This window comes from Melospiza georgiana, chromosome 1 (genome assembly GCF_028018845.1).
Source record: "Melospiza georgiana isolate bMelGeo1 chromosome 1, bMelGeo1.pri, whole genome shotgun sequence".
Lineage (NCBI taxonomy): Eukaryota > Metazoa > Chordata > Aves > Passeriformes > Passerellidae > Melospiza > Melospiza georgiana.
Genome location: NC_080430.1, coordinates 17,648,324 through 17,674,995, shown reverse-complemented (window position 1 = coordinate 17,674,995; position 26,672 = coordinate 17,648,324). Strand labels below are relative to the sequence as shown.

Genomic DNA, 26,672 nt, shown 5'->3' with positions numbered 1-26,672 from the left:
TAAACCAGTTTATTTTGAAAAATACTTCTCTTGAACATCCTCTGGAAATGCAGCTGGACCCACAGTCAGTGACACCTTTGCACTGTGTGCAGCTGCTCCTGCAGGATCCTCCTCTGGAAAGACAAAGAGAAAACTCAGAAAATCTGATGGATGAGTCAATCAAGTGATTTATTTTAATAATGGAAAACCTCAAAGCAATGAGATACATCAGACCAGAAATAGCAGTGCTTGTGCCTAATTCTTGATTCGTGTTCCATGCTCTTGCCAGGTGGTCTTGATTTGATCCAGTTACATGAATTTTACATCAAATTCTCCACAATCTTCTCTGTTTCTTGGAAATTTTGTTTCCAGATTCCTGCATCTGCTCCAGGGCTCCTGCTGTTACCTGCTGCTGTCTCCCAGATCTGAGCTTGCTCAGCAGTCTGTAGATAGGCAGAGAAACAGCACTTCCATCAGAAAAGTCTACTGACCCCATTGTTTCTTGAAAAATTTTATCTTTAATGTCTTACAAATATAGATAATGTTGTCACACAGATTTTGAAGAACCACAAGAAAATCTCCTCATCATGAGAAACTTTATAAAGGAAACACAATTTGACTTCCAAGGAGAAATCAATTTTCCTGCTTTTCATCTCCTTCAAGTGGAATATTTGAAAAAAACCACTAGGTCACTGAAGCTTCTGTGATGACAAATCCAAACCCAGACTCTGTGGTTAGGTCTTGTAAATCAAGGTGTTTGTTCCTTCAGAGCAGGGTTGGGAAGCTCTCCTTGCTGGGGATGTGGAGAGCACACAAACACCTTCACTGGTCTGTGTCTCAGTGGGGTCCCAGGGATGTCAGCCTTGGCAGAAGGAAGGGTCACATCTGCCCTGCAAGCTGCAGGTCTCAGATGCTGCTCTAGAAAATTCAGTAGCATAGTTGTATGATATTATTGGAACACTATTAAATAGTTTTTCATTTTGTTAAAACAGCTAGTAAGACAAAAGGAATCACATAGAAGCACATTTCGTTTTATTCTGCTTTAGTGTAGAAGTTTGCCATGTAATTAGAACTAAAAATAAGTAAAGGAGGAGATATTTTTAATGAAAGCTTTTTATCTTGTTCAAATCCACAATGTAGCACACCCAAACTATCAGTTACAGTGTTACATTAACAACTAGTGAAGTAGGATACAAAGGGTAAAACAATATGGTATCTATCTGTGAACATGAAAACAAATAATTTATCTGTGAAAACAATCATAGTTTTCCTTCAGCTGCCCACTACTGTTTAGTGCCATTCTCATAAAACAAAATTTAGTGATCTGTAAATATGCTATGGATATATAGTTCAGTCCTCAATAAATGACTGCTAGCAGAGTGAATTATAATTCAGTCAAGTCCACTACATTTTTATTCACTACTTTTTTATCCAGTGAAAAGGCTTAGATTCTTCTTACATGGTACCTGAATAAATTATTATTGTAATACATTTATAGAAGTGGTGAAAAATACAGTACAGCTGCAGTGAATTGCTACATTAAAGCAGCAACTTTTTACATCATGCAAATGCACCAGAATATTTACCATCTTTAGATTAAAAGGAGTGGGGTATTTTGGTTTTCTGGCCACATTAAAAATGCTGGAAAAGTACTGTCTTTTTTTAAGTGGGGCTTATCATTCTCTGATCAGAAGTTCAATGCTAGTCAGTGCACCCAAGGAGGAGAAGAAAGGAAAGAAAATCACAGAACATTCTGAGCTGGAAGGGACCTACAAGGATCATCCAGTCCAGCTCTCAAGTGAATGGCCCATGAAGGGAACAAACCCCATCCTTGGTGTTATTAGCACCATGATCTGCCTACATCAATATAAATAGCCACTCTCAAATTTAGTTTGGTTTGGATTTGGGTTTTAGCCATTTCAAGACTTTCCCTGTTTGTAGTATGACTATGTTAAGAATAAAAGTACAAGCTTTGGCATGAGGTTTTGCCCAGCTACCTTACTGAGGATGCTAGAAAATGCCTCTGAAAATCAAAAGGTTGTTGATTTTGTCTGTGAATGTTTTCAGTAGTAGAGGACCAGTGTTAGAGCAGCACTAACTAGGAGGGAAATCTTTAATTCCAGCTGGTTTTACTCATCAGCCTTTGTTAAATGAAACATTGTGAGCCAGGTTCACAAGGGGAGATGCCTTTTGTACATTCAGCTGCACAACAGTCTGTGAAGAAAATTTTAGAATGAAAGCCTTGAAAATGTTCTTGACCTGTTGCAGGAAAAGATTACCAGGAGGCAGTTCTTGCATCTGTTTTCACAGTGTAAGCTTCCTGATAAATATTGACCTTGAGATCTTTTGTACTGCCTGTTCTGGAAGTCTTTGATAAGGGTAAAGAACTCAATGGTTTTCAATTTGCAAAAGAGATACTAATCACCTGATGAATTTAAAAAAGCAAATAATTTACTTAGCCAGACCTTATATAGGCTGAATTTTTAGACCTAACTACTAGAGGCAGGAGTCTTGAGAATCTCTGAAGTAAAGTTTTTGTCACAAAATCACTACAAATTTGAATGAAGGAAAAACTTCCACAAGATTGGTTTGCTTATGGAGAAAATTGTCTGAGGGGCTGACCTCATTTTTCCCTGAGTGAGGGATGTGATTATTTAAACATATCTGTCAGGAGGAAGGTATTGAAATGGCTGTTAACCATTCAATGGCAGACTTGGAAAGAGATGGCTTTGTGCCTATCCCAAGGACCTGGGATTTTCAGAACTTTAGGCATCCCCTTCTGTGGTCGTGAGCTCTGTGTGATGCAACCTTAAGCCCAGGTAGGTGACAAAGAGGAGACATTAAAGTGTTCAGGGCCAGCTTGGATGGGGCTTTGAGCAACCTGGTCTAGTGGAAGGTGTCCCTGCCCCTGTCACCAGGGTGGAATGAGATAATCTCTAAGGTCCCTTCCAAACCTAACCATTCTGTGATATGTCACTGCTGGTTGTCTGGGGAGAGATTGATGGGCTTTTTATTTATGGGTTTATGGTGTGCTCTGTAGCAGCTCTGCCTCAGCAGAGTTTGACAGCAGTGTCAGACATTTCACTGGCACTCTGTAGTTCTGCTAATCTCAGCAGGATTCGTGGGGGTATTAGTGCAGTAAGTGGTTTATTAGAAGAGATAATTAGCACAAAGCAGATGAGGATTTAATAAATAAGGAGACTTGGTCTGCATCACTGAAACCTAGTTACGTGACATGGAAAGTCCCCTTGTTGAGCCTTCTTACCTCTCAGCTCCCCAGTGCTTAATGCATCCATCAGCACACATTCAGGATGGGCAAATCCTGCTGAGGAGTGCCCATTTCTGATGAGACCTATCTGGAAGATATGGTGATATGAACAAAGGCACTTCAAAAAGCAACACACATACACACAGAGGCAGAAGCTTCCATATCTCCTGCAGTGGGAGCTGGAACAGATGCAGGCAGCAGGGCAGTGAGCTGGGAGCAAGGAGGCACTGGGGAAAAGCAAAGCTCAGCTGGTCTGTCAAAAGACTCCAGCTGCAGTTCTTGGAACTGGCTGCAGGCAGAGAAAGCTTTTTGTTCTATAATCCACCAGGAAATTGAGCTTTTCCCAGGTGGGAATTCAGACCTGAGGTGAAAGGAAAAAATGAAACCTATGCCTAGCATGGAAAATGTCAGAATCCTTGGCTACATTTAAAGGAATAACATTGTTTGCTCACTACAGATTGGCTTACCTATAGATTGGCAGACAAAAGCTACTTCAAATGAATACATTTTCATCAAAGCAAGTAATATTTTTAGACCTTTTCCATGTTATTAAATATGCAAGAAAATGTTAGTCCAGTGCTGCTCACATGGGAGTGAGTGAGTGAGTGAGTGAGTGAGTGAGTGAGTGAGTGAGTGAGTGAATGTTTCTCATTGCAGTGGGAAATCTATTGTTGTCCTGCTGCCTCCAAGAGCCTTTCCTTGAACTGCATGTGATTTCCCTCCCAGCTTCCTCAGTCTGCTCAAACTCCGGGAAATTATGTCAGTGTTTATTCAGAAAGAGAGCTTTCATTCAAGCACTGTAGGATTATCTTCATATGTGTAGCATTGAAATTATTTAGGAAACTTCTCTGCAGAGTAAGTTAGCATTAAGTCATGACACGTCTCTTTGCTTACTAGAGGTAGATTTTACCAGGCACTGAGGTAAAATACATTTTCAAAGCTTGTTATTCTAGCTATACATTATAAATTTGCATTGCATTCATTTCCCACAATAGGAAATCACTGTAAAACTCTAGGGAAGATGTCAAGGAAACTCTGCTTTCAGAATCACATTTTTGAAAGTAAATACAATTTGTTGCAGAAAATGTTTCTGCAGCAGAAACATAGCAGAAAATGTTTCAGAAACAGCACTGCTTCTCCCATTACTCAATACCCAAAATTATCTGATTGGGAATTTTTACTGTACCATTAAGATATCCTCACATAGTAATATTGCTGTTTATTAAACTCAGACCCCCAGGTAAGGATGTGAAATCAGGTACACTTCCAGGACAAAGGGAACAATCCTGCAGCACGATCTCCCTCCCTGTCCTTCCAGGACTATTGGCACCTGTAGTTTACCTTGTGGCTGTGGAGCAAGCCTATGGTAGCATTGGTGGGCTCAGTGTGCAGAGCAGCCTTCACAGAATCAAGGGTGGGTCAGGCTGGAAGGGACCACAGTGGGCATCTGGCTCAGCCTCCCTGTTCCAGCAGGGTCATCCCAGAGCACATGGCACAGGATTGCATCCTGTGGTTCTTGGATAGCTCCAGTGAGGGAGACTCCACAGCCTCTCTGGGCCGCCTGATCTGGAGTGTGATCACCTGAACAGTGAAAAGTTTCTTATTTTATTCAGGTGGAACTTCCTGTGCATCAGTTTCTGTTCATTGCCTCTTGTCCTGTTGGTTGGCACTACTGAGGAGAGTCTGGATCCATCCTCTGACTCTTTCCCTTCAGATACTGATAGACCCCAATGAGGCCCCTTCCCAGTCACCTCCTCTCAAGGCTGAGCAGGCCCAGCTCCCTCAGCCTTTCCTCATAAAATAGATGCTCCAGTCCCTCAGTCATCTTTGCCACCCTCAGCTGGACCCACTCCCAGAGCTCAGTGTGTTACTGTACTGAGGAGCCCAGAACTGGACATGGCACCCCAGATGTGGCCTCACCAGGGCTGAGCAGAGGGCAGGGTAACCCCCCTCAACCTGCTGGCAAGCTCTTCTTATGCACCCCGGGACACCCATGGCATTCTTAGCCACAAAGGCACACTTGTGCTCTGTTACCCAGTACAAAATCCAGTGCATTTGGATGGGTTAGTCAATTCCTCCAAGCATTTTTTGTCTTTCATAGCAGTGTTCTTGACATGTATTGGCTATTAAAAAAATCTTTTCTGAAATAAAAAATGTGGGAGATTTCCTGTTGTTTGTACTGTAAGATGTTCCATGCGTAGTGTGAAGGAATTAAGATAAGCTGATGGCTCTCAATGATATGTGGCCAAGTTTGCTGGCTACACACAAGATGGGGGCTCTCAGAAGTATCCATACACCCACATAATTGCCCAAACTTCATTTTCTAGTTGTATATTTTCACTGGACAGGACATGATGCATGTGATGCGGGTCCTGCCCCGCTGCTGTTGTGCTGCTGACGTGGCCTCTCAGTCCAGGTTTGCTCAGGTTCAGTGTGGTCAGAATCAATAAAGCAAAAGATTGTCCCATAAGAGTATTCTCTTCAGTGGTGCACTTCTAGTTTGTTCTGTGCTGAGGTCTTGAGAAATCACTTAGGAAGCAGAAAATTACTAATTTGGATACTTTCAGCTGGGAGGTTGTTTAGAAAGCTGTTCATTTCAGTTGGGTTTTATTGTTTCCAGTGAAAACCAGTAACTCATGGTGTGAGTCTATCTAAATACGATTTCTGAGGTCTTGGGCCTTAAGAGTTGATATTTTTTATTCGGTCATCTTTCCTGATGTGGAAATTATACCTGCATTCAGTATTTGTGTATGTGTGTGTGTCTGTGTATCAAGTGTGAAGAGTAGGCACTCTTTTGTGTCAACATGATGCCATGCATGTCGCACTGGTACCTTTTCACTTTTGGTAGAATCACATCAGTTTATTAACTCAAAGTAACTAGTGGCATATTCACTGTTAGCCCAGGAACGTAGGTAAGACATAATCCCTGCACTGTAGAAGGGCTGTATACTTCTGAAGGGCTTGACCCATTATCTTCTGATGTAGCTTTTGTATCATACTAAAAATCACCAGTCTGGAACAGAGCAGTTTGACAGAATGACTCAGTTGAGTCACAAAATGACAGATGCTAGAAATAAAAAATAAACAAACTGTGCCAGGTCATTGCTGTCAAAGCAGGATCCTTCACCTGTAGTTCCTGCTGTTTATGCAGTCAGTGGTAGTTTGGGGACCATCTTTTTGTTGATATGACATGAAAATTTCATATGGTTTTACTTATTTTCTAAGGTTACACATTGCATCTTAGGATATAACTACAGCAGCAGCCATGTGCTTCACTTGATGTTTCCAAGCTGCTGATCCCAGCCAGTCCTGTGAACCTGAGCTCTGTCCCTCTGCTTCAGATCCACCTGCAGCATCACTTCCCTTCCCAGCTGCTGGGCTTCCCTTGGCTCTGTGCTTGCAACCAAGCCCTCCCCTCCTCCATTTATATGGAGCCAGGCACCCCAAAGAAAATCCTCAGACCGTGTAGTTTAATTCTCCCCAGACTCGGTGGTGCCGCAGCAGAGTTGGGAGTTACGAGCTGTGGTCTCCAGGCATTTCATTCAGCCTGAACTGCACCCTCTGTTTACTCTGTAAAGGGAATGGCCATTGCATCTCAGCTTTAATCCTGGCTGCAGCTGTCTGTGAGTCAAAGTTTTGCTCAAAGGCAGCTGTGTCTTTCAGAAAAGCAGGTAAAACACATTGCAGTGTTCTGTCTGATCTACCTGTAAACAGAGCTGATGACATGTCACTGGAAATGATTGTTCAATTATCCAACACAGTGCAGAAAAGTGGATTGCATATGCTGAGAGGATTTAGGTGGGAGTATAGCTAGAAGATGCTGAAGGACATGGTTAAGTTTTCTGTTTTAGATCAGAGACCATATGTCTCAGACAGACCCCTGAGCTTCTACCAGGGCACTGACTGGCACTGCCAGTAATTTTGTCTGTAGATAGGACAGGAGGAGTCATCTATTCAGTTTGCCTTACTTGATACTCATAATTAAACATTAATTTGCTCAGGAACTTCAATCTGCTACATCTATATCCATAAATTAAGTAGCATCTGAGAACATTCCCTGGCACTGGGACTCCATCCTCTGTCCTGCTGAATTGTAATGCTGAGGATAATGTATGTTCTCTGCCAGTTGGCTTCAGTGCTAAGGATGACCCAGGGCATATTTGATTTCCTAGCAGCAATGCAGCCCACCAGCCCCACTTCTTGCCTCCCTGTAAGAATTCTCTTTTATTTGTTCAGTAGCTAGTTTGACCCAATATAGAGATTTTGAACTGAGTGGAAAAGGGGAGCTTGACCATTGTCTCCCTGGAAATCAGGGCAGGGATTTGAATCAAGAATTCCCCTGTGTTCTGACAGAGCGTACCAGTAATCAAACCCCAAGTGTTTGCTGAGGCAGTCTGGTCTCACACTACAGCAATTCAACTTTTTTACAGTGAACTTGGATTGCATGAGTCAGAGGTACAGGCAAGATAATGACCCTCCAGTCTGGTGAGATGAGGAGGGGAGAGAGGCTCTCCCCTTGGGAGAGGAACTCCTGGGCAGTTGTCTCTGCCTTGATACAGGTTCAATAATACACAGAAGATGAGAGCAGACAGAGCATGTAAGTCAGTGATGAGGTGGTGAGCAATGAGGCTTTGGATTCACATTGTGGCAGGAGAATGAGGGAATTGCAGCTTGGGAGCTTGTGTTCTGCTTGACACCTTTTACACCACAGCCTCTGAAAAGGAGATTTGCAACATTACTGAGCTAATGCAACTTTCTTTACAGCTTTTCAGAAAAAGAATGTTTGAAAAAAGAAGTGTAAGGGTTGGCCTACATGTAAGCCTACGAGTCCAAGGTAGAAATTATTGTGTTGGGGGATGCTTATTTTTATGAAAAAGAGGAGGGAAAAAAAAAAAGAAATGTGATTTGATCCTAATTGGATGAGGTATGACTGCTGTATTGCAAAATATTTGTTTCACTGTGCTTAGGTAAATAATGTAGCAGCAGCCCACACCTCTCCCTTAGCAAGCTGTCTCACAGGCAGCAGTTAATGAACTAGTAATGAAAAAAATCAAATGGGTTCTGCCTTATTATGCCCAAAATAGGCTCACATGTTGACTTTCAGCAGAATCATCAAGAATTTACTTTGGAGCCAAAATGCAAAAAGTTTCTAATAGTTCTCAGCTGGTTTGTGTGATTTCTCTAATAATTCAACATTCATAAAAATGTATGATGAGATTTTTCTCAAATGACAAATTATAGCTGTGAAATTTTCCAGTTCATTACGAAAATAATAAATTTTTAAATAATAATTTTTCTTCCCTTCAGAGAAGCTAACTATCGGCCCGCATTCACAACAGGTAGAAGGGAAGCCTTTTCTTCCTGATTTTAGAAAAACCAGGAATTTGGTGTTTAGAAAATGAGGGTTCACCAGTGCTGCCCTGGAACAGCAGTGCTGTGGCTGAGCAGTGCAGGGGAAGCAGCCTGGTTTGCCTCTGTGGAGTTTTCTGTCTCTCCTGGATGAAGTCTTTGGGAGTCTGCCTCCAACATAAGGCACTTAGCATCTGCAAAGGGAGAGCAGAACATCCATCAAACATGGAAAGATCAAAAACTGTGACTCCCTGTGGAGGGACTGTTGGGAGGGAAACAGCTGAATAATGTTGAACATATTCAGATCTCTGACTTCACCTAATGCACACTGTGCAGGCTGTGTTTGTAGTCAAATGCTGATTCATTGTTATGGATGTGGAAAACCTTTTGTGCTTCTGCCTTTAAGACACTGCTCCATTAGTTGTTTGAGAGGCAACACTGCTTCTGCCTCCTCTCAGACAAATACAGCATAAATGTGAATCTGAGGTGTGATTTTGTATTGCTGAAAAGGCAGGCCTGGCTGTTGAATGTCTTGGGAGGTGGTTTGATGCTTGGTACACTGAAATAACTTAAGAGCTGACAAGGGCATTTAAAAAATCAGCTTTAGGGAAAAAATAATCATGATATGGAAACCTCAATGATAATTTGTCTCTTCATGGATATCAAGACTGGACATGCTCATGCCCAGGAGTCAGGAACCACTGTGGTTTTGAGGACAAAATCACTGAAACAGTTGAACTCTTCACTTTGAAAGACTCCTCACCCCAGTGTCTAAAACAGCCTTTAAACTTCAGCTCATCTGCTTCTAATGGTCTGGGTACATAAAACCTTCCATGATAGCCTTTCCTCAGTGCTCATCCTTGCCAGCTGAGCAGGGCCAAGGCAGGAGCTCTGCAATGCTCCCAGAAGATGCTTCTGGAAGATCCCATGGTGCAGGCAGCACAGAGAGATATTTTGTGCTACATGAAGAGTCAAACTGCTCCTTCTTCCCAAGGGGATTTCCTCAAATTTTGGTTGTTTTCATGGTCCTAGGAGGAACTTTTTCTGCATTAGCAGGTGGCGATGGATAGAAAAAGCAGGTGCTATTTCCTTGAACAGTTCTTGTGGGAGTAAATTTATCCTGATAATAAGTGCAATTATTTTTAAAGTGTTATGTTTCAATAGCTGTTATGTGGTATAAGTGTTTGATGTGTGGTGTGGCTTTTCTTATGTTGGTTCTGTCCTAGCTCAAAAAACATGTTGTTGCCTCTAAACAAATCAAACCTCATTTAATTAGCAAAGTGCCTTCCATAGTTATTTCTATGATGAGTAGGTTATTTTCTCAGAAGCATCAAACTCAGTGGGAAAAAAATCTAAGAAGTGTTAATTTGTTCTCTGGAAATAGCAGGATTGGAGATGAGCAGACAGCCTCAAAACAGAATAAAATCTCACATACATGGTTGCTGGTTTATGGAAATGATCTTTCATCTTTCAAAGACAGAAGTCTTCCACTGGGAGAGGGAATGCACAAAACAGCTTGACAAGACAGCCTGTAAATGTGTGTCTCTAACATAGGCATATCTAATATTTTCTATTATTGCTATGTAACACTCTCTGGGCAGCAATCAGTTCCATTTAAATATGATTAATATGAAAGTAATAATGTTCCAAACTTCATTCTTGTACATACTGTCAGAGGAAAGACTGCTGATTTGTTTTTTAAATAATCTGGTACTGAAATAAAATGAAAGTCTAATTCCTGTGACACTGCTACTGCTCTTCTCAATTCTGCCCTGTCTGAATTTTCCAGGGTGTTGAAGGTGTTCCTGTCCCGCACGGCTCAGCGCATTCCCTACATGACAGGTGGGAGAGTGATGAGGATGCTGTCTGTTATTCTCCTGGTAGTCTTTTGGTTTCTCATTGGCTGGACTTCTGCAATAACCCAAAATTTGGAGAGAAACATTCCACTCATTGGTCAAGGGCAAACATCTGACCATCTGATCTTCAATATGTGCCTCATAGACCGCTGGGATTACATGATGGCTGTTGGTATGTTGATTTTTTAGCTTATTTTTAATTTCTATAATGAAGCTTGATTGCCTTTAAATTTTTCTTCTTTTAGAATATCCTAAAGCTTTGTCAGACTGCCTAATATGTGAGAACTACAGCAGTAAAATATCTGCATATAGGTTTTTTAAATGGGCTGAGAAGTAAAACAAAATATGCTGACACTTTATGACTTTCAAAGGTTTGTAACTTGGATTGTAGTAACAAAGTGATGGATGCTCAAGACATTTCATCTTTGAAGGCAGAAGGAAGAAGTAGCTGCTCTGCTATTGAAGCTCTTCAATGGCTCTTCTGCTACTGAAGGGAGGAATTGTAACTAGTTTAATGAAGGCTTTTTGATTTTGCACCACAGAACTGGTCAGAGTTCTTGTGTGAGGAGGGAAAGAGCTCCCACCACCACTCATTCATAACCTTCCAGAAATTGGTATCAAAGTACAGGGAATGGGAAATGAACATCAAATGTGCCAACTTGATGCATTTGTTAGGTGTGCATGGAAAAGGCAGAAGCTAAAAATGACACCCTGCAGAAGTCAAATAAAGCAGAGAAAGGATTAGTTTTTGTTTCCTGAACTCTGTAAGAAGCAGTGGGTTCCCTGTGCCAGGGTTCAGCTGAGCAGTGTGATGTGCTTTCTCCCACGCAGTGCTTCCACCTCCAGCCAGTGTTGCTTGTACAGCCCAGGCTAGCCACCCACTGTCTCAAATACTTCAATGTTTGAAATCTGAAATAAATTCCTACTTTTCTGCCCTTTCCCTGCTTCTCCCATGGACATCCCACTGACAGAGCTCTGCTTCTGAGGGTTAGGGAGAGGTAATGGTGGCTCCTCCACATGAGAGCACAGATGAGATGGATAGAGGTGGTTTCTCTCAGACTGGCATACAGAAACTCAGTGTATGACAAAACACTGCTGCCAGCTTCACAGAGGAGCTTCCATGGCTCCAAGGTGTCCCTGTGCTCTGCTTTCCTCTCCTTTCTATAAGATCTCAGAGGCAGTCAGGCACAGGGGTACCCCATCTGTCAGTATGCTCACTGGCAAACCATGCAGAGAAAAGTAGAAAGGAGCATGTTTTGAGATGCCTCTCAATTTGGGTGCTTTTGGGGGATGTACTTTGCAGTAATAAAATAGAAGTATTGGCAGAGATGTTGTAAAATTAACATAAAAGAATTAAATGTGCAACACTTGATGATCATGTCATCTGCACTATTTTGGATCAAAATTTTGGTGTATTTGACACTGTATTTTTGTTAATATTTTGATAGTGGCGGTTTTTGAATAATGACAACAAATGTTTTTAGTCTCTGGGTTTTATAATTCTGGTGATGTAGTGATTAACAATTCAGATCTTAATACCCAATTCTGATCAATTGTCTATTTTGGCAAAAAATTAACTAAGTTGCTGTCTGCCAAGTATTGAAAAAAACCTAAGGATTGTTTTTTAAGGTATGTTTACATTTAGAGGAATTTTTAATGTTTTTCAAAATACACTCAGGGGTACTAGAAGCAAAGTGAGATCTCAAGCCTGGAAAATAGGGCAGAATTTCTTTTGTTCAGTCATTTTGTCTTCTTTCCCACACTACCTCATAAACAGAGTTATGCAACTCTTCAGTAAACTGTGCAGTCATATTAGTGGTACCAAGGGATGTGCACCTACAAGGCTGTAGTAACGTGTGTGGTGTATATATATATATATATATATATGTGTGTGTGTGTGTGTGTATGTGTGTGTGCATGTGACTTCAAGACTTTTATTGCTAATAGCAGCCTCAAAAGCTTGCAGTCAGTAGGAACTAGTCCCAAACTTAGATACTTCATCTCAGAAATGGGTCAGAAGCAATATCCTTAACACAGAATTCCTTTTATTCCTTTGTTAGCAGCCTTGCAAAATATAATATATAATAAATTAATTTATGGATCCTGCTATTTGATTTCAAATGCTGAAATAAAAATGGCGGATGGTAGTTGATTAAAGACTTGTTATTTAATTTAATTTTTTCAGGCACAGTATTTTATATAAATCTAGTGAGTGTTTTGCAATATATTCTGTCACTTGTAGCCCTTGCTGGAACACTTCCCTATTTCACTCGGCTGTCAACACTTCACTGAAATGCAGACAGGAAATTTTCAAGGTCACAGATTAGTGAAGTGAGAATTAACAAGGCTCTGCTAGAAAGTCATAATGAGATGAATCCTTTATGCTACCAGAGATTATTGGAATTGGGATTTATGAAGCATTTTCCATACTAATCATGCTACTTAGACTCTATCTCCGGAGACTTTTATTACAGTGAATGTTTTATATTTACATTTCCATTAAGTCTAAGAGGATGGTCTCTGTGAGAGATGTAGGGACTTACACACAATGGTTATCACTGATTCTAGCATTGCCTCTGTACTCTGTGATATGCTGATGAGAAAAATTAGCATTCAGTAAATCTTACTTTATCTACATAATGTAATGTAAGTTAATGTGTATTTTCCTTTGAGTTTGTAAGTTAGTGTGTATTTGCCTTAGGGTTGGATACTTGTGAGTAGCTTATTTGTTACTCGCCTTACTGTTTTATTTCCTGTGTGTTAGTTTCTGCATCCCTTTCAAGGTCAGGGCATCAGTCTCATTGAAAATCCATGGCATGGTTGACAGTCTGAGATTGCAGAGAAAGACCTGAGGCCTTGAAAATACTCAACCACAAAACCTTTTTCTTATGGCCTGAATATATTCTATACCTCTACCTGTCGCTGTCAGATTTTGACTTAGAAAACAACTCCAAGTGATAAACTTCTGCTACCTATGGGCTTGCAGTGTCACAAATCAAACTACTGTTCTTTATCCTGAGGGGAAAACATCCTATAAGTGTAACAGATATTGTTCCAGGATTTAAGAGAGCTTCCCAGAAACTGGAAAGAGAGACAATATAATAAGTTTAATGAACAAAGCCCCAGGGAGGAGACAAAAGCAGGCAGAGAGATAAACATGCATGCACAAGCACAAACAAAAGGCAGAGGTGAAATCTTGAGAGGTGAATGTTCCTGACTTCAGCAGGGCCAGTTTCACCCCAAATGGAAAGGCAAGTTTTTAAAAATCCCCCATAGATTCTGTGTGGTTTTCAGTTTTTATTTAGACAGAAGTGAATGACAGGTATTAACTAAGCACGGGGAGATGTTTTTCCCCTGCACTGTTTGATTTCTGGCTGGCAGGAGCAGTGCTGCTCCTCTGTGCTGGGCTAGTGCTGTGGCCCTCACATCTGTAGCTCATGCTTTGAGTCTTGGGCATCAGGAAGGTTTCAAATATGAAACTTCCTCATAATTACTGCATGCTTTCAGTAATTAAGCCAGGAAAAGGAACAAAATGAGTATTTTTGGACTGTTCCCAGAAGAATAGTCCACTACTACTGTTCATTTGTTGATACTTGACATACATAATCTTTGTGTCTAACGAGGGCATGAGGTGCCAGGACAGGCTCTGACAAACTGGGCATCAAGACTGCCTGTACAGTTTTGAGCTAGGGCATTGTAATACATCCTTATGAGGCCCTTTTATTAAATTTTCTACAGGCCCTCTGCTGCATTCAGTGAATGAGTGATTATTATTTCTTTTTGTTATTCCCATTTGATGTGGCCCTATGCCATATTTGGGGTGTGTTGCTCAGAGCATGCAATGAATAAAGAACTGTTCATTTCCAAATGGGCGTTTTTAAACATGCTCCCCTTAACATCAATGTACAAAGATTAAAGCCAAAATTATCCATTTTCAGTGTCTGTCTTGAGACATGGAGGGACTGGTTTTCCAAAGTACTGTTCCTAGCCTCCTCTGTGGAAAGCACAACCAGGAGGTGCTTAGAATTCAGCACTGGTGTGGATCTGGCTTCATTTCTCACATTAGATACTCAAAAAATATATCATGTAAAAATAGTAATCACTTGTGAAAAGCTTATTCTAAGTGATAAAACCAGGGATGTATAAAATGTTTACAGCAGAAATAGAAAAAGAACAGTGTTTTACAAAGTACCTTCAGCTCTGTCTCTTTTCTGCTTGTAAACCTCTCCTCCTGGCACCCTGCACCCCTCTTCAGCAGCCCTTCCACAGTCCACAGCACCACACTGTGTGCAGTTTTATGGCACTCATCTCTAGGATAAGGTAAATCTGGAAGAGGATGAGGGACAGCACCAAAGATGGGGAGTGCTGCTGGAGCCCCCAGGTTCAGCAGTCTGGGTTGCATTACCCTGTGCAGAAACATTGCCTTCTCTTGTTACCTGTTATATGATAAGTGAAATCCCATATCCTTTACTTAGGCATGATTCATACAAAGTATTTCTGCCCAGGAAACCATGTTTGTGTTGCCTGGGCCACGCATTTATGTGTTGCTGAATGCCATATTTAGTTTCTTCTGCAAGTCCCCTGTGGTTTGGGAGAGGCTGGAAGGTGTTCTGACTTCCTCTTGTCTTTGCACCACTCTTTTTGGAGTCCACTACTGGTACTGCTCCAAATATTTCCACACTTTAGGTACTTTGGATGCCATTGGCATTTGCTTGCATCCTCTTTAAGATGTGAGAGAAGAGGCCCCAACATTCAGCCAGTTTTCAGCTGATCCTGTTCTCCCTCCTTCATCCACACACAAGCAAAGAGGTTGATGGGGCACGTGGAGGAAAGAAGAGTGTCCAGCTGACTTTAGTGAAAACAATGAGGTGTGGAAGTCATGAGGCAGGACAGCCTTATTTCTAGAGGAATTAAGAAAATGCTTGACTATAAGGGCTAAAAGAAGTGCAAAAATTAGAGGAGCTCCTAGAGACCCGAGAATGGCAGTGAGACTCCTAGGTCTGTTGCTCACACTCAAGTCAGTGGATATGTCTCCACTGCTAGCAAAAGCCATCTTTAGGCTACCCTGAAGCCATGGGACCCGCAGACCATGGGCTGCATGGCCCTTGCATCACTTTGAGTAGACCTGCAAGGCAGTCTTGTGATGATTTGGGGGACAGAGTATGCTGTGCCTCCCACCAGCCCAAGGGCCCCACTCTTCTCTCTCAGCCTTCACAGCCACAGGCCTTGGAAGTTCTGTGAGGAAAAAAAGTCTGAATCTGGCACCATCAATTCTTATACCACAAATAGCTGTCTTTATTGCTGTGCATAGCTAATTAAAATGATGCTGAGATATGGTGGGAGAGACAGATAAACCTCTGGTAATTTATAATTTGCTAGGAATAACTCAACACTAAAGACTTGTAATCACAGTTCATTGAAATATATGAAAATCCTTTCAGTTGAAGAAAAAAGCTTCTCCTATGACATGGTGCAACTCTCCAGGTGGGAGATTGGACACAGCCATGCAGAAAGAGATTGCGTTGGCTGGCAGCACAGGAGCAATTGAGGACACAATTTTTTTCCAGTTTTAAAATGGTGCATGCTCAGCTCCAGCTGGCACCCTGAGTGAATGAACGGATGGAAGAGCTGTGCTTCCAGATCCATAGCTCCCTTCATCTCAGTAAATGGGATTTAAAATGTAGTGAAGTGTGGTGGAGAAATAGATGAGTCGTCGTAGCTGTGTTATGGATCTAAGTAGGGTGGTAATCAGTAATTAGAGTTTAAAACATGGGAAAAAAATTGTTGGAACAGTACTATTTTACCAAGAGTGTGGAGTTCAGAATACCAATTGAACTTAGGCAAGTCACAACTTTAATGTCACCATCCCTGGGGAGCAGTGGCCTGGTTTTGGCCTGTGGTTGTGCTTTTTAAACAAGTAAGTGTGGTCAGATATAAAGCTTCATACAGAGCCCTGAAAATGGGCTTTAATCTTTCTGGGCTGTCTTTTTGCAAGTAGCTCCTGGACAGCAGAGTGCAAGTGAGCACAGGAATGGTTGTCCTGGCTCCAGAGAGCCCACAGCCATCTTCACTGAGGGGCTGGCATGAAGAAGGGAATGAAGAGAAAGGCATTTCTGCCAGGCTAGGAGGGCTGAGAAGCAGCCAGAGCAGTCTGAAATAATTCACATTCCTCTCCTGACCATGTCAGGAAGGAAACCCACAGTTTAGGACTTAAGCTTTTCACAAATATGGGTAAATTTATTTCCACTCTTGTCCTGAATGTCAGGGTGGAATTATCCCCATTTTACACAGGCAGGGCTGAGGCACAGTGAAATTAGGGTTATATGGTCCATTTAATATGGTTGTCCATGTTGCAATGCCTTTGGCTCAGTTACAGAGCTTAGTCAAGTACATTTGCAACTGGCTACAAATACAGCCCTGCATGCTTATTTTTGCTGCAAATCGCAGCAAAATGTGTGTTTGGCACCCAAATAGCAAGAAAAATGCTCCCACTTCTGTAAAAAATGCAAACTATGCAAAGTTTGGACTGAATGAGGACCTCAAGTGCATTTTTTTTTTCATATTCATAGAATATGAGAATATGAGCCTGAGGCACAGGCAGAGTTAGAAGTCAGTTGTGCATGTGTGCTAGACCACTTTCCCCCTTGCAGTCTTTCCTGTTGTTCACTAGACATCCAAATGTCATTTGCAACAAATTGCAGAGCCTTCTTCATTAGGCAGCCTTGATTAGGTGGAGTACAGACATCTGCATAGCAGGAGTGACAGCAGCAATGGATTAACATGGGGATTTGCTTCTGCTCGCAGCAACACAGACCACTGCATGTTTAGCAAAACTAGAAAATATGTTACCCCAGATCTTTTGAGAAAGTTTGATTAAGTCAGTAATAACAACCCTGTGTCCATCCTTTTCTGTAAAGCAGATACATACCACGAACCATGGATATATAGCATTGTTCTTCATTATCAGAAAATGCAGAATATGAGCAGTGGCCTGAAAAGATCTCAAGTGAGTGGAGATGGCTCACTCTGCATTGTAACAGGCACTGGGCAAGTCTGGCCCAGTGTGTTGGGTGATCAAGCTAAGTGCTCCCAATTGCTTCCTTTCCAAAACCATAATCAGCATCATGAAGACAAGGAAGAATCCTGATTTTTAAGCACCAATAATTATACTAAGCAGGTTGATCAGATAATGCAAAGACCAGATAAAAGGTTCTGTGGATAAGAAGTAGGTAGTGACTAAGAAGAGAGATATTTAAAGACTAATTCATTTGTGCACATGACATATTGAGGTCACTTTACATTTTCATCTCCTACCTTCCATTCATATCTGCATTCATTTATGCCTTTAAAGCAACTGTGCCTTTTCTTAACCTCTTATCTATCAGAGTTTTTCTCCCAAGTCCGAATTCCTGTTTTGGACCATTATTGGGTAACTGCTGCAAGGTTTCTTTTCAGAGCTCTTTTATGTTTTATTGTTTTGACTCTGCATTTTCTGTCCAGAGAACAGCTGACAGCTCTCTCTCCTAGGAGTTTCCATAATTTTTTCAGAAGGGAAAAGGAAGGATTTTTAGGTTTTGTGCTTAATACATGAAATGGGATAATTTATAAGCCTTCTGCTAAATCACAGAAACAAGATCATGTGTTTTGAGCTTTGAGTTTGCTCTGGACAGGTACGCAGTATGCTAAGATATTTCTTTAGATAGAAAGTCACTTTTCTATACCAGACTTTTAGTGGAAAATTATTCAGCAAGCCAAATAGGAATTTCATATCACATTTCATAGATTTTGACCATTAAAGATGTTTGGTGCAAAGCAGTCACTAGTGTCCCATAAACAATCTAAGAGAGAGATGAATTGTACATTAGAACCTTGCTGCATGGTGGCCAGATATACTCAATTATCTATCTATCTATCTATCTATCTATCTATCTATCTATCTATCTATCTATCTATCTATTATATCTTTGTTATTCATTGCAGTAATAAATACATTAATATGTTACCTTACTTTATGTTGCAAATGTAAAAAGGCCATGTAGGAAAAAAATACAGCAAAAATATTTAACACCTTCAGATTTTTGTTGCAAATTGCACTAACCATCTGTAGCTAATTATAGGAGTTTGACTTCTCCCCCAAACACAGCTTTTACATCATACATTTAATCTGTTTAATTAATGGTTGAGATAATAAATTGGTTTTCTATCAGTCTGTTTTGTCATTGCTGATGAAATTATTGTAATGTTGGACTCAACAAGTAAAGGAACTCTGTTATTTTACCTTATGTTTTAAGAGCTCTTCTGTATTTGTGTTCCATACCAGATGTCACAGTAATTATTATCTGCAGACAGGAATGCCAACTCTGCTCTAAATGTAAAGCTTTTCTAAAAGTATTATGCAGTGAATGGTACAAACTGCTGTTATGCTCCAGTATATTAATACTTTGAAATTGCTTCTTGTCTTAAGAACTCCTTGCAACTATGATTGTGAAACTGAAAACTGAAATTTTCAGAATTAATCAGATCTGCAGATCAGATGTTTCCTGCATTCCTACTTAGCCTAGCTAATTAAAATGCTTGGGTTGGGAGGGTTTTGTTTTTTTTTTTTTTTAATGGAAGTATGACTTTTTCATTTTTACTTGCTCTGTATGCAAAAAAAAGAAAACCACAAAAAAGCCAACCAAAAACCACTAATTCAAAATTACAGGAGTTTTATTTTTTCTTCTAAAAGTAAGCAAAATTTGGCCCTCACTCTTTAGTTCAAGTAAGAATACCTTCAGCAAATGAAATTTTACATGTTTTTTTTTTTTGTTTCTCTGAAAGCCAAACCTTTTCACACTCTCAGCCTCTGTTAGCACTTGTAACTGATCTTTTTAGTCACAAACTTGGGGCTCTTCTCACTTCAGCTGAGAAAGAGGAAGAAGAACAGACCATGGGTAGTTTTGTGGAGTGTGCCTGTTATTCACAATTAGCTCACCTATTCAGTTCTGCTGCTCATGTTGAGGAGCAGGGAAGGTTTGAATGAAAGGCAAATGTGAGGAAATAGGCATTGTCTGGCATGTTAGAGGAGCCCTGCTGAACAGTGTTAGCATGAAGGGTTTCCATAGAGGACAGGACAGTAAGATACAGTGATCTGGCTTTAGCAGCCTAATTCCAACCATTTTCTGCTTTTCAATTTATTCTAAATAACTGTGGAGCAATGAAAGCAATAAATTACAGTCATTTGAGGAGCAATACATTCCAGTGCCATTATTCTGCATATGTGAGGCAACTACCTAAAGAAAAAACCCCAAATGCTAAGATTTGTAAAAAACCTTTATTCTTATTTTATTGAAGCAAAATTGGTATTCCAATTTTGTTCAGGAAAGACTTCAGGATCAAGATGGCTTTGTAAGTCATTTTGTGCAGGAGTTTTTAAGAAACCAGAATTATAGACTTCATTTATAGCATAGCTAATTTTCTAGAAATGAAGTGGAAGTTACAGCCAGTTTGCCCAAATGTATGAGTAATTTGGGAGAAACATACCTGCATGTGTGTTTTTGCTGAGCTCAAAACAGACTGGGACACAGAGTCTCAGAAGATTCATACTTTTTTTTTCATTTTGACACTCAGTAAGGCTTCAAATCATACTATTACTTGGTCAAAAGATCAGCAAGTTTATTACTGTTCGGATTTGGTGAGGAAGATCACAAAACCAGCAGTATGGATGGATTATGCCCCTTCAGATGTTTGGGTTTATGTAACTGCTGGGTCTATGAAGGCTGTGTTCTAGTAGAAATAGGATCTTGGAGATAGGACATGTATTTTTCATTAAGAAATGTGCCAAGTGTTGTTCAGAGTTCAAACTGAGCTCTTGTCATAGCACAGAGATCTGTGTAACTGAATTAATTTTATCCAGATTTGTCTCTTATTGATTTTAGCTGGAATTAATAGCAATATTTGAAGTTTCAAAATGGTATAACAATGTATTATAGATAAGTTACAGCAGTCATGGACTACTAAAAGTGGAGGAATCTGGAGGGTGTGTTCTAATGAGATATCCAGTGCTGACATTATATTTTTGTCTGCTGTTAATGGTGGGGTTTACAAGCATTTGTGTCATTATTGAAACCAGACCAGTAATTATTTGCTGACCAGTTCCACAGGGTGATACCACTGATCACCAGGTTTAGTTACAGTATAGAAAAATTACTGCCAAAAAGAAGTCTGAAAAATAATTTATTTTCTATTATACTGCATTTAAGTGTAGTTTCTATTGCAAAAATCCAACAAGACAAAATCAGTGTATGAGTAACAGTGGGATCACAGTTTCTGAAGCTGTTCTGGAGCAGTGCTGGCATTGCAGGGGTCTAACAGGACCTGCACATTACTGGGTGACACTCAAACACTTCCAGCCACTGGCAACCCAGACTGCAAGGGACTGGCACCAGCTCTATTCCCTACAGCATGACAGAGCTGTAGGGTGTTTTTCTGGGAGTTTTTTTGAGGTGGTTAGGAAATCACCTCGTTTGTATCAAGGTCAAAACGATGTCGCATCAGGCTGTCCACTGGAAGCTGAAGTCAGTGTACTGCTGGGTGCAGACGAGCTGTCTCTATCTGAATTGTTTAGGCTGATCCAGACACCCTACTTTTTCTCCTTTCTTCCTTTACTCATTTTTCTCCTAAAAGAAACACATCATTGCTTTAGGTGCATTAGACCCTCAGAAGTGACTTGTCATATTATGGGTACCAGGAGAATTAACTGTCTTGAACAGAGGAATTTTTTAAACACAAAATGTCTTGTTTTATCTAAGTTATAAACCTTTGAAATGAAAGTGTTGTCTTAAAAAGCATATAGTCTGGTAGTAGCACTGTATCTGCCTCTGTAACAAGAACCAGTGCTACAATTAAAAGTACTTGTTATTTGAAGTGATGTCAGACTCCTGTAGTACTGATTATGAAATCAAGCAAGACATTTTTAGATATTGTCTCAAAGTTTGTCAATTGGTAAACTGAAATACCATGAATGCAAGGGTTCCTGATGTGGAAAAAGATGTGTAAAATTAAAACCAAATATATCATGTACAATGACAATATCCAAAAGAGTTTGACTGCCTATGTGTGTACTTATATACATGTGTATTGTCTTTGCATAGATACTCACACATACAGAAGATACTGTAGTGCTTCAAATTTCCTTCCATCTATAAAACTAATTGCAAATTATTTCTTTTTGTTCTTCTCACAGCTGAATTTTTATTCCTCTTGTGGGGTGTTTATCTCTGCTATGCAGTGCGGACAGTCCCATCAGCATTTCATGAGCCACGTTATATGGCTGTTGCAGTTCACAATGAGCTCATTATCTCTGCTATATTCCATACAATTAGGCAAGTGATCTGTAGATCTAGTAATTAACCATTTATCTTTCAGGTTTCCTATGTTACAACTTAGAGTGGGTGAATGGGATAGGATGCATAATGGAAGGTCTTATAAATACTTGTTTCTGCAAATTAAGTGCTTACTAAACTTAAAACTGTTCCCATGGGATCCAAGAATATGAAATTTTATAATTAGGGGGTTTTTCAGTATAGTTAGGTGATATTTTCTTAGATCAAAGTTCAGTATATATGATAAATTAGGTATAGCAATGCCACTGTCTGTCTTTAGTCATCTACATACCACTCACTGTTTTGTATCCCTAGAAAAACAGCAGGTAAGAATGTTGGTTTGTATGAACTTTGCTGATGTGTAACAGATTGGTGAGCTGCAGCTATGTGTTAAGATTATTGTACTGGTTTGGGCATGAAGCATAGTGTCTTATATGCTGACATTAAAAAGTTGTTACACATATAATGCTGTATCAGTAATATAAAGCCCATGTTTCTTCTGAAGTCTGTGATGAGCTCTGCATTTCATACTTGTAAATTATTTGGGTAGTAACAAATGAATAAGGGTCTTTGCTAGAGCTACATGAAAATTTACTCAATCTGGCTTTCCTACCGAGTACCCTGTAAAAAGTGAATTGGTCCCAGGAAATGCAAAAGAGGAAGATAACATGAGTTTCATCTCATCCTGTAAAAACTCTTAAGACTTTCTTCTGACATTTTCACACCTTCTTTTACCTCCTAACAGATTTTATCTACTAAGTTGTTTGGGGTTTTTTTACATTACTTCATTGACAGTCTTCAAATACTCTTCTCTGTTCCTTGGTCTGTCTTGGTACTAACATTTCTCCTTGTCTTCTTTATTTTGCTTTCATGGTTTTTTCTGACTAAACATCAGCAAAACAAATCCTTCATCTCTGTTCCTTCCTGGTGCTCTTTTCTCTTATCATTGCTATACAGTTCACTGCATTTTTCAGACATGCCATTTCTTTCCCTTCCCCTTCTCCTAACCCTGTATTTCAACAGCCACATACACTCAAAATCTATACTCCCTAATACAAACATCTGCAAAGTTATTGTTTAAAATCTTTATTTGATGGCAGCATTTTCCTTTTCATTCCTGATAGATGTAAAATTCACTTATAATACTTTTGAGTTTATTATTACCAATATTACAATACAATTACATTACCAATATGATGGCTTCTCAGTCAATTTTTCCCCCATTAATGTACATTCCTAAAATGTGTGTTGAGCCATGTTAGAAGATACTGTTCAGAGGTATTTTTGTAGGCTCCAAGTTTCTTTTAACAATAGAACAGGAGGCAAGTAACCTTGGATGAAAGAAAGGGGAAAAGGGGAAAATGTGGCATTTTAATACATCCCTTATGAAGGAGATACAAAGGGATTAAGTCTTTCAGTTTGTCTTATTGACAATCCTGTGCCTGCAGCCTAAGGTCTCTAAGGTCTGCTGATCCCATTCTTCCTTCTTTCCCTCTTTTCTTTTTTTTTTTTTAATGTACATTTTGTATTGATTCTTTCCCATCTGTCTAATATATATACTGGTTTGTTGAAGAAATATTGTGTAGTGTTTATAGACAAGACTGAAAAAAATGTACACAGTCCCTCCTGAGATTATGTCCATTTCTGCATGCCCAACTCTTAATCCATTTCCTTTTTTTTTTTTGCTTCTATCTTCCCTGCCAAGTTCTGGATGCAACTGAAAGGGCGGAAATGTAAAACTTAGATTTATATGACATACCTGAATTGTCATGAAGTTGAAAGTACTGGAGCCTTGAAGGACACTTACAAGGCAGCCATCCAGTCTGAAAACTCCCAAAGCTCATGGAAGATTGATGTGAGCACTAAATAAAACCTTGAACTGTTTGCATTTTGTTTTTGTTTGAAAGTATTCCCATTTCAGAGACAAAGGACTCTGGATTATCTTCAGATAATCATAGTATTAAATTCTTGCATTGCTCATTCTCTTATATTACTGAGAAAACAAAAATTTATATGTAAAAAATCTCATTCAAATAGAAATCCCATCTTTGCTAGGGCTGAATGGCTACTACAAATGTGATTTTGCATTCAGAGGCATGGTATGGCATGGATACCTTAATTAGTCAAGGTCTCCAGCATAAAGGAAGCAAAAAAGCCTTCACAGAATCTGAGGATTAGATCTGTTAAAGGTTCAGCAAAAGTAGTGGCCATCAGGATGTGGGTGCTTTCTCCCATGTGTCTGATGGATCTGGCTGCTGCTGGCTCCACTGCAGGTTGAGCAGATCCCCCCTGTGGCAGTCACACAGACCTGGCTGCCCACAGGGGCCAGTGCAGGTCCCACACACAGCCTGGTCCTGTTCCTCCTCTGCAGCTGGGCCTGGGATGACACTTTGGGTCTTCCCAGGGGCCACCCATGTGCTGCCTGAGGCTTGTTCATCAGTTGCACACAGGCACCATGCAGAGAGTGGTATCACATATAGCAAGGATTTAATGAGGAGATGGGAGATACGTCAGGTACCGAGCTCAGTGACAACTTGCTTACATGTCACTAACCATTTTATCCCCCCCTTCTTTCCCTCCTACCTTATAATCTACCTATCCCAATTCTTGTCTTCCAAATAAACAACCACCCTCATTATTTTTTTCCTATCGGTCACAGTTTTCCTGCATGTGTCTTCAAATTTGGCATTTGTGATGCCGTTATCTAGGTAATCATGATCTTATTTTCTGTTGCTGATATGGTTACACCAGTGCCACTGACCTTGCAAGTTCTGCTCCCTCAAAGGTCCTTCAATTACCTGTGAAGTTTGCCCATCTTTCAAATGACTCCCTATTAACCACCTGTGAAATCTTGCTATCCCTTATAGCATCGTCTATAACTTTTGTTCACCTTTTGTTCTTTATTTGTTGCATCCATCAGTTTCTCATGTCATCTTCATCAGTGCAGTTGTGTTCAGTTTGCTAAATCTCAGGCCTAAGCCTCGCACCCCAAAGCAATAGGAAGTCTCTAGGAATTAGTTAATTGGGATATTTTGTTGTGTTCATAATCATTGCATTTACAAAGTATTAAACAAGTAATTATGACTGTATTATTACAGCATGTAAGCCAGTGTTTCATGCCAGACTATTTCTGTTAACAAAAGCTTCTTCAAAATGCATCTGTGAACTTGGATAAGTTGCAAATGTCATTTCTATCTGAATGCTTTTTGCTAACCTGGAAATTGCAAGCCAGCAGTACATCCGCTCATCCGTTGCACTGCTCACTGCTCCTGGCTTTGGGAGCTCACTAAGGCAGACAAGCCAAGCATGCCTCAGCTTTAACTGCACTGCTTCTTCTACCACTCCTTTAGAAAGCTCAGCAAGGGACTGTTTTGTTTGACAAGTTCAGCCACTCATTTCCAAGCATTCACAGGCTCTTGGATCCCACTGCAGTGAGCTGGGCGGTCCTGCTATAAAGATCATTTCTCTGCTCCCTGCTAAGATGCATTTCAGTTCAGTTCTCCCTTGGATGGCTTATCAGCTGTACTCAATAGCTGTGATCTGTGGACATCCTGTGTTTATAAAGTGCACTGCAATTCATCATAGTACATGTGCTTAACCTAAAACCATCCCTTCAGCTCCTTAATGTATGTAAGCTGCCATAACTCAGGGCAAAGAAACTGTGACATTATAAACAAAACAAAAAGATAGCTCAATGGAGTGAGAAATATGGAATAAGCAGTATAATTTAAAGTCTGTTTCTTTTTATATTTTGGTTTGTTCGTTGTTTTTTTTCAGAGTTGTTTTGAAATTTTAGCATAGGGAAAGTGTGTAGATGTAATATTTAGTCTTTAGAAAGCAGTACAGAACAAAACCAGTTGTGTTTGGCCATTCAGTGAAAAGAAACCAAAGGAATAATACAGATATTAAATGTAATGCACTGGAGAAATGCAGTGAACTGCAACCCTGAATTCTATTTTCAGATTCATTCTTTCTTCAAGACTTCAGTCTGACTGGATGCTGATGCTGTTCTTTGCACACACACATTTGACTGTGACAGTCACTGTTGGGCTACTTCTGATCCCTAAGGTATTTGAGTCTGCTGTCTGGTTTTTTTTGCCAAGTCTGAGGAAGATAAATGTTGTCATGCAGAAGCATTTCTGTGTAAATGTAGCAGCAACTGATAGAAAAGGAGGATGTAAAATTTGGCTATTTTTCCTTGAATGATGTATTGTTTTTATTTTTAAAAAGTGTACATTTTCAAAGTTTCTTTCAGCTTTCAAAATTCTAGGAGTTTAAAGTACCTAAAATGTTGATATGATAAATAGAAGAAGGAAATAATCCTGCCTAATTGTGCTTTTTTTTTAGGTATTTGTATGACCATGCTGCTGCTAGAGTTAGCTGAGAACAGACAAAATTTAGGCAAGGGTGTAGAACCAGTGGGATCAGGAGGCTGGACTAGCCATGAGATGGGGAGGTAGGGATTTAAACCAGGCAGTTACAGGCTGAAAAAGGAGAACCCTTTGCAAGTCAGGGCCTGGACAGACAGATGCACACTGGGAGGGGACGGGGCCATGGCAGGGAGCCGGGAACGCTGCTGGGAGCCAGGAGAGCTGTGGGAGCACAGGGAGATGGTGAGGGCAGGATCAGGGAAGGGCAGAGAAATCCCCTGAGCTGCAGCACAGACACCTCCTGGAAGCTCCAGTGTCATCTCACCAGGGGCAGGAGATGTGCAAGTGGCTCCTCCTGTCCTTAGCAACAGTGCCCAGGAATGGAGTGGAACTTCCTCCTGAGGACAGTACCCCAGCAAAAGGAATGACTTTCTAATGGGTTTCAAAATTACTAACCTTATTAATCAAAAGCTCAAGAGTCAAAATA

The 26,672-nt window shown here is 40.3% G+C and overlaps 1 protein-coding gene across 1 annotated transcript in view; it reads left to right on the top strand.

Annotated features, from left to right (window-relative positions):
* The window catches only part of GPR158 (G protein-coupled receptor 158), a 186,363-nt gene that overhangs the window by 151,964 nt on the left and 7,727 nt on the right, over window positions 1-26,672 (top strand). The window contains exons 7-9 of the mRNA XM_058025870.1: window positions 10,386-10,624; window positions 21,677-21,815; window positions 25,778-25,883. Of these exons, the coding sequence (XP_057881853.1) occupies window positions 10,386-10,624; window positions 21,677-21,815; window positions 25,778-25,883 (484 nt within the window). The remainder of the gene's footprint in view (window positions 1-10,385; window positions 10,625-21,676; window positions 21,816-25,777; window positions 25,884-26,672) is intronic.